This window comes from Epinephelus moara, chromosome 9, assembly GCF_006386435.1.
Source record: "Epinephelus moara isolate mb chromosome 9, YSFRI_EMoa_1.0, whole genome shotgun sequence".
Lineage (NCBI taxonomy): Eukaryota > Metazoa > Chordata > Actinopteri > Perciformes > Serranidae > Epinephelus > Epinephelus moara.
The window spans coordinates 18,255,219-18,270,365 of record NC_065514.1 but is presented as its reverse complement, the minus strand read 5'-3'; the positions used below and the strand labels follow the sequence as shown (position 1 = coordinate 18,270,365).

The 15,147-nt window shown below is 42.2% G+C and overlaps 1 protein-coding gene across 4 annotated transcripts in view; it reads right to left on the bottom strand.

The window, feature by feature from the left end:
- strbp (spermatid perinuclear RNA binding protein) overlaps positions 1-15,147 on the bottom strand; it is a 97,494-nt gene that overhangs the window by 19,347 nt on the left and 63,000 nt on the right. For 3 of the 4 annotated variants that reach the window (XM_050052851.1, XM_050052850.1, XM_050052849.1), the window contains 3 exons: positions 6,343-6,605; positions 4,971-5,142; positions 1,570-1,813 (listed from right to left, as the gene is read on the bottom strand). In XM_050052851.1, coding sequence (XP_049908808.1) covers positions 1,570-1,813; positions 4,971-5,142; positions 6,343-6,605 — 679 coding nt within the window. The remainder of the gene's footprint in view (positions 1-1,569; positions 1,814-4,970; positions 5,143-6,342; positions 6,606-15,147) is intronic. The other variant, XM_050052852.1, reaches the window with a different exon arrangement.

Here is a 15,147-nt window from a genome sequence, read left to right as displayed (position 1 = left end):
CACATGATTCCTTGCTGCTGCTCTCCCTGCCTTAGGCTCTCCATGTAGGCGCATAGAAGGGCAGGGAGGGCTCCCTCTGTCTCAAGGCTTTCTACGCAGGCACATGGAAAGCCGAAGAGGTGTGCTCTCTCCGCCTTATGCTTTCCACGTAGGTGCGTGGAAGAGGCCTCCTGGGAAGGCCCGAGGAATAACAAAGAGGCCCCATCACAGAGCCATACTGCCAAATATAATACTGCAAATGGAAATGTTCTTTGACTTAACTGTTCCTGACTGAACATCAGTTTACAAACTCTCATGCAACTCAAGCAGTATAATCCCAGTCTCATTTATCCAGTTGCATGCTCAGTACTGTAACTTTAATTCATCAAGAACTTTCTCCATTTTTGGATTCTTTGTTCACCAAAGGCATGCAAGAAAAAGTTTTTTTCACAAATTCAACATAACACAGGATGAGTAATTGATACACAACTGGTCATTCAGAGGGTGAAGTGTTCCTTTAAAGGATACAGAGACATGTAATAACTTATGATCAATCCAATACCTAACTACAATCAGAATAACCCTGATTCACATGGTGATTGATTAAAGTAGCAGATAATATGACCCAGCACTATTTTTAAATCAATATATGAATTGCCTAATGTCAAATCAGAAGTCAAATCAATCCATCTAACAGCCTTTAAATAGCCACAGCTCACTGAAGCATTCTGGTGCATAGCATTTATTCTTATTAAATGAGTGTATCATGTTGTTGTACATGAGCTTGTGTAGCTTTAAGAAATAATTTACAGATTCTCTAATACGTTGCTAGTAAAGTTCTGACCAGACACGAGCAGCCATAGCTTTAAGAAGGCTTGAAGAGGTGCTGACACTGGCATCTGTGCCTGTCGATGCATGTGTTAATGCGTAGAAGCATTAGACCCTGCCTTTTACGATGTGACCCTATTAGACAGACTGGCCCACATCCCTCAACCTCCACAGGGTCCTGATGAAATCCGAGCAATTAGACATCCAGTGTGACAGGTATCTTATCCGTCGGGTGCAATGTACGACTGTGTGTGTTGCTTCTCCACGATGTGCCGTTCTTTCTGTGCGAGACAGAAAAATACGAGCCATCTCCTCCGTCATGCCGTGGCACGTGGCTTGATGTACAGCTAACCTTCGTGCTATCTCTCATCTCTCTCTCAGACCTGAGTGTCTAGTTGGACGGGTGCCACAGGATGGATGGGCAGCTTGCTACTGCTCGGTTATTGATTTTGCTGGCCTGCTGGCCTTGCCTCCCCGTCCCACCTCCCACAACCAATTATAATCAGTTCCTGCTACCCATGAAAACGGGGGAGGGGGGGGATTGTTATTAGACTGAGCACCAGACAGTTCCCGTGTGTTTCAGCTCTGGTATGCGTCCTGTACTGTCGCTGTCTTGTCTTGTGTCAGCATCCGTTAATGAGGTCATACCTCTTTTTTTTTTGAGGGAAATAAAAACAATTCTATCACGAAAAAATACAATATAACATGGAATTGCTTGTTAGGATGTTCAGCAAGTGCAATTGTCTATCTCTGTGTTCCTACCTCGCCCATTCTTCCTCTCCTGCTCCTCCTTTTCATCCTCCAATTCCTCCTCCTCCTCCTGCCCTTCCTCGCCATTCTCCAACTCCTCCTCTTCCTCCTCCTCCTCCTCTTCCTCCTCATCTTCCCTCATGGCCGGCGAGGTGAGGGTAATCGTCAGCGTGAGTTTGGGCTCTGTTGTAGTTCGTACCAAGATGGCTGCCTCAGGCAAGGAGCTCGTGACCTCATATTTCTCCTCTGTCAGCTTCTGTCATGTGTCAAAACAGACACGAGACAGTCAGAGGCCAAGGTCACAACATGCACTCAGCGCAGATGAAAAAAAAAAGAAGCAAAATATATCTGAGCCTGCTGCTGCTTCAAGATGCAGCAACAACATCACAAGGTATGACAAGAGAAATATCAAGTGGATAACGTGTATGAGGAAAACATTTGAGAAACTGATTAGCTTTACAGATAATGTGTCTCTTGATATTTCCAAACGGGGCTATTTTGGTCCCTCAGATGTGACTGATATGCTGAACTAAAGCAGCGTTTGGAAATGTGAGAAGTACTGTAACTCTAACTTGCTTGTTTTAAAAAGTCACATTTAGACCAAGACATCCATCTCGATCACACGCATGACAACAAGCAAATGAATGCACTGGATGAAAGCTGTGAGATGCATTTGATGAAAGACAACTGCGAAAAAATTTTTGAAAGATGATGTAATGGTGTGCACTATGAAAGCTGGTACAAGCTCTTATCCTCCACATGAATTTTAGAGACATTGTATCTCTGTGTTTACACATCTACTTCTATTGTTTCACACATCCATTTGTGTAATTGTCTATCTGTATGCTTCATTCAGCTTCCATTCAGAGGGAATCAATTACTGCTGACCTCTGTGGTCGCGACTAAGAAGTACTGATGATAATGAATCCATGTCGGTATACACAGCGGCCACATTTGTAACTTGATACACACACGTGTCGACATACAAGAATTAATTAACTACTACAACATTAATGCAACAGCAACACAAGGACTTTTGCAACACCAAGTCTGCGCCAACCAAGACACTTAGATAAATGAACACACATCAACACACACATTAACCCCGTTATGACAGGTGTACACACATTTACAGCTGCATAAAAAGTCATGACTAATGACTAACACAAACTGAATGAACAGAAAATTTGAACTAAAACACAGTTGGCCCTGAGGAAGCATTTGTGCGTGTAGTGTCTTTATATGTAGCATGCTGCTCTTGCTCTATTTGCATTGTGCATGTGTGTGTATTTATGTTATTGGGCGATAAATCTGTCATCCAGTCACAGTGTGTGGACTGGCTCCTGCAAGGATCATCACTTTGGGGTTGTGACTTGAATTTGGGACTAAAAATAGGATTAATATTAGGTTAAAGAGAGGCTGACGTTGCAGCTTGTGGTACATGGGCACAGATTGAATATTAACTCCTCTAACTTTAAAACAAAATATTAATAAGGTTATTAATAGATATAAAAGGATGCCCGTTAGGCTTTAGGGCTGTGGGATTACAACAACCGTCGCAGCCTCTCCTCTTCCAGTATGTTATTCATATGGTCTCCTGGGCTGCCACCCAATCGCCAGATAAACTGGTGGCTTGTACGTTTCTGCAAACCATGGATATGTTGTAGCAGATATGTTAAAACTTTACATTTCAACAATCCTGTTAACGTGTGCAGAGGTTTAAGCAAAAAAAAACCCACTTGGTTATGGTTAGGAAATGATCATGTTTTGGCTTAAAATACTTTTCCCTCCAAAAAAGCAGTGATGTCTCAGTAAAAAACAACCGCTTTTCGTGGCACTATCTTGACGATGGGTTGCTGCAAAACACCCATGTTTGGAGTCTAAAAAGCCGCGGAAACACAGCAATGACTCACTAAATCACAACCAGTTTTGATGCTGGTCGAAAACAGTAGTCTGCAGCTTGGCAGGCATCTCGCCTCGGTGACTTGCCATCAACCGTTCCCTCCACCCCCTGATGACAAAATCAGCTTATATATCACATCACTTTACAAACGTTGATATGACATGTATAAAAATGTGCAAAAGTATTTCATTCAGGGTTTGCAGAAATGTTAAACAGCAACATTTTCTTCTGGCGAAAGGGCTGCTCCCCTCCGAGTTGTAACCAGGATTAACCCTGCTTAGGTTTTTGTCCGAGTCTTGTTGGAGTATGCATAATGATGAGAGTGAATATAAATTGGTAGGACTGGTGTAAGGTATGTGTCTAGGGTTAGAGTAAGCTTCCAGGACATTAATCAAAGTCAATGTCCTCCTAAGTGACAAAAGCAAGTGTGTGTGTTTGCGTGTGTGTGTGTGTGTGTGTGTGTTTCTAGCACTACTTAAGTGAGCAGCGAGTCACAGAGGGCCCATCTACATCCCATTTGCCCCTGATGAGAAAATCAGAATCTCTGGTCACTGGGCCGAGACACAAGATTACCTCCCTGCCCACACAGACAGAAAACACACACGCCCTTTTCCCTTCCTGCCGGTGTCTCTCTCACACCACTTAGCTGAGTCGGAGAATGAGCAGAGAAGAGGCACCGGGCAGAATTTATTCATTGAGTCATTTCTGCACTCGCCGGCTGGGTTGGGAAGTTTTTTCCATGTGTGCAGCTATTGCTAAATACTGTATCTTCTAACAGATTTTTAGTGATGCACAATGTTACAATGCTACCACAATATATATCTAACAAATTACTTATAAAGCGGACTCTAATCCCGAGAAGCTAGACACAGCCTAAAAAAGGGGAATGCAATTTAATTCCTTGATCATTTAACATTACAAGCAAACATGTCCAAGATAGAAAGTGACAGCATAGCATATATAAAATATGTCCCGTCTATTTGTGCCTGCATTTTGTGTACACTCTGTGTGTACTGTGGGGATCAGCGTGTTTTGTATTCCTGTTGCCGTGACTTGTTCATGAGGAAACATGACACTGAGGTAGTGACGGGAGCATTAATCACACATGACTCATACATACTAAAACACCTCTCAACTTCTCACTTGACGACATTGCTGTCGCTTGCCTCCTTATGCCAGCACTCGCGACGCTTCCCTCTACACTTACACATGAACTTAAAACACACGCAGGCAGCAGTGAGAGCTGCCAAATTCAAGCAGAAACACTCATAAAGCATTGGAAGCTTGTCCAAATAGCTTATTTTCTGACATTGGAGAGGAGTGCGCAATAAAAACAGAGCTTTCTTGGATTTCATTTGGCAGACTGTGACTGGAGTTTTGATGTTAGGATGAAACTGTGTGTGTGAGCAGCGTGCTTGCAACAAGTGTGTGACAGAAAACAAAAGACGGAAACTAAGAAGCAGCAGTATGTTGCTGTTTGCATGCACCTGTGTATGTGTTTGTCTCTAACCTCTATCTGTGTGGGTAAATTGTGACAGACAGTGTCCAGCAGTGTCTGTGTGGGTTTGTCTCTGCACATCAGCACCAGCTCCAGGTCCATGTCGCCTTTGATCAGGAGGCCTTTGGCCACCAGGCCGATCCTCATCACTCCACACAGCACGCCACCGCTGCTGGGCTCTCTGCTTTGTAAAGAAAAATAAACAACAGGTAACATTTTTATTGTGTGTGGTTTTTAACTGTGAGGACATACAGGGGGAAAAAAATTAAAGTTACTGCATCTAGTTTCTCAATAAAATCTATACCTGTGCAGGGAACTAAATACTACTGAAATATAAAAGGACAATAACAGTTTTGCCAAACATAATGCCATGACTTCAAACAAGGAATATCTTAACATGCATCAACATTTTATGTGCTCCTTGGTAAATAGCGGTACGATTAAAAGATTAAAATACAAGGCGCCAGTTAAGATGGCAAAATAAGATCCGACAAGGTAATTCAAGACCTTAATGAGAAGTAGTGAACCCTTAATAAAAAGATTCATGAAGATAGCCAACCATGGAGACTGTGCCCAGAGATTGTCAAGTGGTTAAGTTAATTTCCTCCGGAGCTGCACATGCTCCTGCTGTTCATGTAGCTCTCTGCCAGAAAGCCATATACAGTATTTTACCAATATGTTGAACTATTCTGTGGACATTTTTGATCAGACAAAACAAGCCAGAGAATGCCACCTTCTATGTCATGTCGTTCATGACATCTTCAAGACGACAGGTTTCTACCATTTTGACCCCATTAAAATGTTTTTTTGGGGGAGTTTTTCCTTATCAGCCGTGAGGGTCCAAGGACAGAGGGATGTCGTATGCTGTAAAGCCCTCTGATGCAAATTGTGATTTGTGATATTGGGCTTTATAAAGAAAACTGAATTGAACTGAATTGAATTGAAAACTTAATTACAAAATCATTGCTTTCAGTTCTACTACTATGGTTGGACATTATATTGAAATAATTCCTATTAAAGATATTCCTGTCATTTTGACAACTGTTTATGCCACTGCCAAAAGTGCAGCTGCAGGCTACTGGTACGTTACAGTGTGTCATCTTACAGTGTGTCATCTTACAGTGTTATTTTATTTTTCTCCGTACTTGCACAATTAGGCAGGGGTGCAGTGAAAAAAAAAAGGAGAGAATTGCTGCGCCAGAATCTTATAATGGTAAGGAAAAACCCTGGCATCATGTTGGCTAAAATGTTGGTGACATTCTTATGTAAGCAAACACGCATGTAAAGACAACGGGCAATATGCAGATTAGCAAGATGATCACTGCCATGCCCATATATCGTACGATAAGTCGATAATTATCGTGACAGGCCTAGCTCTACCCACCTATAGCTGTCACTGGAATCCTCAGTTTCATTGCTGGGGTCATCACCAGGATCATCCTCCTCTGTGCTGTCTGCTGGTTGGCTGTCGACCTGGCTGTTGACATCGCTGCTGCTCTGATCCAGCCAATCTGAGACGTGTTTGAGGGCGCACTCGACAGTGGACACCAGCGTCTGAACCGCTTCCAGCTCATTAGAGGAGGGGTAGATGGTGGAGTGTTTCGCCATGACGTGGCGGTCATCGTTACTGAAGGAACGGAAGGACCTCTGAAAGGGAAAGATTAATGAGGAGTTAGTTATTAAGTTGAGTAAACTCTGATTAAAACTGACTAAAAACAGATATGCACCCATACCCTTACACACAAACACACACAGCAAAGGCACCACTGGAGAGAGGTTTTCAACAACAGATTGAGCTTTAATCCATCAAATCGAGCTTTGGTCTCCCTGTTGGGGCCCGACGACTCTCCATCACACATGCAAATAAAAAAAAAAACACACACACAAATGCTTGCACCACAACCGAACAGCAAAAAGCAAATTCAAGACACACACCAAGCGTGAGTACAAATGGCTTTCTGTGTGTTGCCTTCATGCAGACTGCACACATAGTATCTCTTTTATGGGAAAAATCAATTCTTAACTCAGTGACAGCTTCCATTTAATGGCAGTGACCCCGACACGCATGCATGCACACATGCACATATACACGCAGCTATCAGAAATTCATCTGACCACCGTCCTCATATCCTCTCCACCTGTCCTGATTCAATCAGACACTCTGGCCCTGGTAATTTCTGTCAGCTCTTTGGTGTTTCTCATTTGCTCCTCCTTACTCTCGGGGAGGTAAGGTGGGAGGCACTAGACAGAGGAGAGTAAACGACGGAAAATAGGGGCAGCATGACACAGAAGCTAAGCAGGAAGAGAATAGAGGAGGACGGCAGAGGAGGGCTGTGGGAGGGGTGCAGAATCTGTTCAAAGAAAAAAAAAGGACAAAACGTTTGAGGCAGGGGAGGCTGAATCCAAAGATGGATGGAAAAGTAAAGAGATGAAGGAGAGGAGCAGGTGCAACTCCGGCTTTTGTGATTCGCACTGTGCAATTAACGCCACCCAGATGGGTCCCTGTGCATTTATATGAAAACACGTTGTAAATTACATGTCAGCTGTTTACATCTTTCTCACATGTCACAGCTTTTTCAGTGGGTGGGAGATTATTTAAACATCTGACCATTAGATATTAACTAATGCAATTTAATGTAATGTGAAACTGATGCAATGAGGGAACTTATGTGGAAATGTAGAGAACAGATGAGGGGATAACCCTCCGCGAGCATAATTACATTGAGAGTGCATTTTAATCTATTATCAAAACATTTGCAGCAATACACACCACGCAGATTCTCTGGGGCAACTGTTAATTAATAAGAGAAATACCCGTAAAACAGATGACAAATATACAACAATGCTTGTCATAACATATTTCATATTAATTCATCAGTGCTTTATAGTTGGCAGCAACACCACTTCTGTTGCATTCTTCATTTTAATTCTATCTGCAGTACTTTTCCGTTATCATACAAATTAAAACATCACTGTAGTTCAGTTTTGCTTTGTCTTGCCTTGTATCTCTATCTTCACTTTCTCTGTGTCTCTATTTTCCACTGCATCTTCATTTTCCTCAACAATAAAAAGATATCTGAGAGGAACAACAAGGATTACACGGTATTGTTCGCATCATCACTCGGTAACCTGAATCTGAAGGATGGGGTTCATTTCTAATCATTAGAGGGTATCGCACTGTGCTGGGGAGCCTGAGGTGCATAACCCAGTTCAACATGAGGAGGCTGCTCTCAACAAGCTGCTTATCTCCAAGACCCACATTTCCCCTTTATTCACTACACACATCCACTCAGAGAGAACCACACACCAGGCACGCACTCCACACACACTCACACACACACACACAGGATGACCTTTTCTTGTAGTATGGATAGCGTAGCTTGGGTGCTACTATCAATCTACTTGAAATCCAAGGACCAACTGCACGCACACACACACACCACATCCTATTCCTAATTGAACTGGTGACATTCTCTTTCTCCAGAGTGAGTGAGATAAAGCTATTAACAGAATGGAGGACAAGCACCGCACAATAACTGCAGCCTCACAGCATGTGTAGCTCAGTATGTAGAGTGTGGCACAAATAATTGGCAGGGGTTAGACTCTAGACTCTGCCGACTGATTCCCCCAACACTTTGGCACTGGAGTGATGTAAAGTGAATTATGATACCTTGAAAGACGATGCCAATACAGAAATATCTTCATCATCTTGGCTTATTTCGATCACAAGGACATGACATTTTCAGGCGATCAATACTTTAAAATGCTGTTTTCAATAGATATTCATCAGTGTTCCGAGGCATGTGTAAAACAAATATTACACCCCCTCCCTTTAAAGGGACAACATATGCAGTTTATCTTGTGTTGGCGCAGTGTAACGATCAGTTGATGACAGAAAATGAACAGTTTTTATTCATCAATGCATAAGTTAAATATCAAGATTTCTTGCTTTTGCCTGTTTTATATAATTAAAAATATATAATCTTTAGGTTTTGGACTTTTAGTTGAACAAAACAAAACTGTTGATGCATTTTTCACTAATTTGGGACTAATTTAAAATAAAAAAAGTTGGAATAATAGACTGTGAATTAACTGTTACTGAACACTGGAAATCACTGCACTAATGCCTTATTGAGCCCTGAGTAATGCTGCATTCACATGGAATCAGGCAGACGGTAGATCACAGATGGACAACACCTTCTGGGCGGCACGGGAAAAACAAACAAACAGTCCGAGGGAATGGCTGGACAGCAAAACTAAACACACAGGATGATGTGCTGCGATGGTGATGTCGTATTGTTCACAAAATGGAATAAAAAAACATCTGGTTGAAACCGTGGACGGCAAAAAGTGAAAATATTTCAGCTTAAGACACCGTTACCTATATTCTTTGCCGCCTCATCTCATTTTACCGTCCTGCTCTTGTCCGCTAAAATAATATCCACTTTGCCTTCTTCCTGATTCCATGTGAACGCAGTATAATTTCCACTGTCTCCACTTGATGTTTTACCTCTTCTCTTTATGGAGAAAATGCTATGTTTTGGCCTGAAGCCAAAAGTACTGTAGAAAAAAAGGTGATAACTGTGGATGCGTGTGTGTACCTACATGCACGTGTACAACCCTGTGTGTATCTTTACACTTGTGTGTCTTCACAGAGCAGTGTTTAACAGACCAACAGATTCTCAGTCGCAGATTTTATGAGCCGTTGCTAATGTGAGCTTCTGCGGCCATAAACCACATTGCAAAGAGAGTGTCCATGTATCTGTGTGTGTGTGTGTGTGTGTGTGTGTGTGTGTGCATGTCAGTACTACTCAACCATGGGGGAGTTGTTGCCCAGCCGCTCTGATCACCATGTAAATCAGAGCAGTTAAGGAGGACTCACTGACAGGAATCGACCCCCTAGGCCAGCGTGTGCCCAGATAGTGTTGCAGACATTTAGACAAGTGACACGATAAGTAAGCTACTGCGGCCAAGATGGGAAGCGATGCAGGATTTCGCAGTTTTACACTAATTTTGAGAGAAAACAGCCGTAACATCTCCGAGAAAAAACACTCTGAAAAGTGCTCTCTAGTAAAACAACACAAGCTACTGTCATGCCCTCTTCAAAACCTGATTACAAAGATGCATGCTCCATCTGTTAAAGACAACATCATGGCTGTCCTTGAATCCACCTCAACCGGCATGTAACCTTGAGGTCAGCTGCACATTATGTTCTCCTCTCCATACGTGCATGTGTTAGCGTATAAGCAAAGGCGAAATAAATCACAGATCTCTATCCAGATGCCTGATACAACCCCCTGTGTCACTAACTAACAAAATAAGCCTGTGTCTAATTTCAGCACATTGACCCAAAGCTGATCCATGGAAGTGAAAATTAAGTTCAGGTGTCTTAGGGCCAAAGATAATGCTGCTACGTCTCAAAATTTAATGTATTATGCAAAATTAAGTTTGGATATTATAGCCTAATAACTGTTGCAAATTAAACACGGCATTAACTCAACGATAAAGTCGAGCACAATAAAGGGCAAGAAACATAAGCAGATTAGACGATCAGACAGGTTATAAACAAGCCAAGAGTTTTGCAAACAGGAAAAGAATCCAAGCACAATGAGGAAGGAAAGATTAGATTAAAAAGCCTTTATTATAATGGCCAACTCATCATCATTTATAATAAAGGCTTTTTAATCTAATCTTTCCTTCCTCATTCTCATTTTTGTTTTGGAGTGTCTGGATTCTTTTCCTGTTTGGAGTATTTTGGATTTCCCTCCTTTTTTTCCAAGAGCACCCGATACATTTTTTGATCTACACTCTACAACACAGAGCAACCAGTTATCTGTTTTTCTAAGCCAAGAGTTTTGCCATATTCTCTGAACCAGGGCTGCAACTAACAATTGTTTTTACTGTTGATTAATCTGTTGATTATTTTCTTGATTAATCAATAAATAGTTTGGTCTATAAATAGTCAGAAAATGGTGAAAAATGACAATCAGTGTTTCCTGAAGTCCAAAATGACATCCTCAAATGTCTTGCTCTGTCTGCAACTGGTGAGAGAGAGAGAGTGGGGGATGACATGCAGCAAAGAGTTAAGAGCCAGAGTCGAACCTGCGACCGCTGCAGCGAGGCATCGCCTCTATACATGGGGCACCGGCACTATCCACTACGCTACCGACGCCCCGGAACACAGAGAATTTTGATATATTTTTTCTTTAAAGAATACTAATCTGATTAATGGATTATTAAAGTAGTTTGTGTTTAATTTAATAGTTGACAAGTAATCAATTAATCATTTGTTTGGAGCTAACACTGTAAGACTGCACAAAAAATGTCAAAAAATACATGTTTCCAAATATCAGCAACTAACTTGTAGAGTGCAATGCCATTATTAAATGATGGCCAAACGTATACAAAGACCACAACACCAGAATTATCCTCTTACATGTCCAAGGATAAAATGTCCTACAAAATTGAGCATAATTACCTTTCTGGTTGACACATTTACTCGAATGTCCACCTCCTACTGCACTCCGCTGTTTTGTCTCTTGTTTCTCTATCTGAAGAATGTTTTAATGATGGGAATATGTAGTGATGATGTATTTCATTATTAAGTAACTAAAAACTGCAAGATAAACATTACACCGATTAGCCAAATTATTAAAACCACTGACAGGTGACGTGAACAACATTGATCACCTTGTTACAATGCAATGTTCTGTTGGGAAACCTTTGGTTCTGACATTCATGTGGTTTCCACCCGACACGGTCCACCCACCTGAACACCAGTGCAGACCATGTACCCGCTCCCCTTGCCAGCAACATTCCCCAGTGGCTGTGGCCCCCCAGCAGGACAGTGCACCATACCACAACACAAAAACTGCTCAGCAACGACCTGAGGAACGTGACAAAGAGCTCAAGGTGTCAACCTGGCCTCCAAATATCCCACATCCCAGCCTGATCAAACATGTGTGGGACGTGCTGTTACCCCACCTCACAACCCACAGGACTCAAAAGATCTGAAAGTAACATGTTGGTGCCCGACACCAAGGGACACCCTCCAGAGGTCCTGTGTCCATGCCTTGACAGGTCAGAGCCAAGTCCGGTCCAAGGAGCACCCACTGTGGATTAGGAGTACCTCCGTGGTACCAGAACGTCCCTCAAATGTTCGATCAGATCAGGACCTGAGGTATCTGGAGGCCAGGTCAACACCTTGATCCCTTTGTCCATTTCGTGGGTCATTCTTGAGCAGTTTTTTTGGAGTGGCATGTCGCATTGTCCTGCTGGGGGGCCACTGCCAGTGATAAGTGCCGTTGCTATAAGGAGGTTTATTTTGTCTGCAACAGTGTTCAGGTGGATGGAGCACGTCAAGTAGCATCCGCATGAATGCCAGGACCTAAGGTTTCCCAGCAGAACAATGCACTGTAACAAGATGATCAATGTATTCACTTCACCTGCCAGTGGTTTTAATGTTTTGGCTGATCGGTGTATTATAGCTCACAGTGGAATGAAAACCTGGACACAGACCCACGTTTTGGCATGGCAGCAAAGAGGCCATAGCAACATCTAGCTCCAAAGCAAATTATTTCACCAAACCTGAGATATCCAAAACAAACAACTCATTGTAACATTGTGAAGAGCAAAGTATGAATAATACAGAACCTGTAAAACTGTCTGGGGAAAGCAAAAATCTGTTGGCTGTGATTCTTCCCCTCAAGGAATCAGAAACAGACATGCAGTCACACAACAGTTAAATCCCAGTTGTCTGGAAGCCACCAGCACACACCATGACTGTGTGTGTGTGTATACCTTCGTATGCCATTGTTGCATAGTGCTTTTAGACCACACACTTACCAATTACACTCCATTTCATGCTCCAGTGAGGCCGACCGGCTGGCAGGCCCATGTTGCATAACCACATTACACAGCATTTACAACCTGCTGTGTGCTAAACCTATGTGCACACACACCAGCATGAGAAACCCTCCAACATATCATGGCAAAAATCCAACACATTCGTCACTTCATGTGAAAAAAAAAAAAAACATCCATACAATTAATTATACATGGTGTCCTACACACACTTTTCTCCCACCTCTTCCATCACTTCCATCCATCATCCCACCAATCTGCAGTAAAAGCATTTCAGTTCAAGGTATTGTGGTTAGACACGCACCCTGTCAGTAGCAGCTACTTCACTTTAGAAGCAGCAGAATTCAATGACTCTCCTCTCTATCATCTCTTCCTGTCTCATCCTGTCTCTCTGTGGCCATCTGCTATAAATTACATGACCCAATGCCAAGGACAAGACTCACTGGAACAATATCAGCTGCGACTGGAGTCCCTATACCCGCGCCATTTTTTTTTTCTTTCTACAAAAATCTATCAATTATTTTTAGAGCACCGTTTAGGAACTGCACTGTATGTGTGTGTGTGTGTGCTTACGCAGAGTGCCTGAGGTGTCTGCGTGCTCTTATTTTTAATAAGTCATGTGCCTAAAGTGCATGCCGAGTCCTTGGATGACAGCACACACTATGAGGCATTGTGAAAAGAGACTGAGAGAGGGATGACAGAGAAGTGGAGAAAGCCTCCGAAAGTAAACAAACAGCCAACGCTGAGAGATCGAAAACAAACTGGATTTTAATATTTTTAGCCAGCTGCAGAAACAAATGTTTGTTTGTACTTGAAGCTGACAACACAGGCCAAAGCATCCTCGTAGTAAAACTGCTCTGAAACCCAGAAAAACAAATCACCGCCACCCATAAATACCACGCAAAATCTATTTCAGAAGTGGTGTTTGAGAAGATGTCACACCTCTTTAGCCTAACATGAAACCAAGTAAAGTTGAAGGAGATAAGAAAACTCAAAAACTTCAAAAAACCCATCACAAAATAGGCTCAGAGTGATGGAACAACCAACACACACACACACACACACACACACACACACACACACACACACACACACACACACACACACACACACACAAATAAAAAAACTCAGTGCCATCTCTGTAACATCCAGCAGCCTAGGGGAGATTGCATTAAAAATTCATCCTGTGATTTATCTGCACTCTGCTTGGCAAGCTGGCCCGACACACTCCGCTATCCGGTTTTATTGTGCTCTCTCTCTCTCCCTCTCTTTGTGTCTTTCAAATTACCACAAGTGCAGTCACACACGTGCACATGATAGAGGCGTACACATCAAAATATATATGAAAAATCATCCAGCAACAAAACAACAAACAGGCTGCCCACGTTAAGCCGGACCTCTCAACTGTCCTGATAAACATTTGACTAAAAAGGTTAAATTGAGAACTACAAAAACATGATACAGGGCGATATATAGAACGTGCCATCATGTCTGCAAAATTCCCAGCCTGTCACAAAGGGATGAAACAATAACCACTTTCATGACAAACTGTGATAAAATTCCTCAGGGTTAGCCTTAACACTTTTAAAATTTTATTTATCATGAAAACTGTGTAAATTTGTTTACCACGCTTTGAAAAACTTGTGGTAAACACTGTCCAGCACAGCATGCAATGTGGGTTTGTTTAGCTATTTCCTTATATACAGAGTGGGCGCGCAACCGATAAACCCAGAAACGCTACTGGTCCCGTGTGAGCATTTTAAAGAAGGCCAAGGTTCCCACATATTTTTACCTGCAAATTTTTTAAACTTTTTCATTAAATTTTACCCCACTACCATGACCTTATTTAAGTACTTTAAAATAGGTGTGCCTGGGGCACCCAGTAGATCACCTGGTAGACAAGGCACCCCATGTACAAAGGCTATGTCTTTACCGCAGCAGCTATGGGTTTGGTTCCAATCTATGGCCCTTTGCTGCATGTTCTCTCCTTTCTCTCTCCCCCTTTCACTCTGAGACTATCCTATCAATAAATGCCAAAATTTTTTTTTTTTTTTTTAAAAATGGGCCTTTACAGTGATAAAACAATACATTATTGAACACACTTTCCAGGCATTTGCATATAAGCAAACTACTAATGCTTGCTAACTTTACTTGCTCTGAAGACATTCCTGCCACTAACTAGCTTCATATGGCCATTGCCAACAGACAAGACCAGCTCATACTGTCATATCACAAAACGTGAAAGACACGCCTCTATATATTACATAGATGTCAGTGCAGTTTAACATGTGATTTGACTGTACTGCAGCAGCCCCCCACTCAAGCT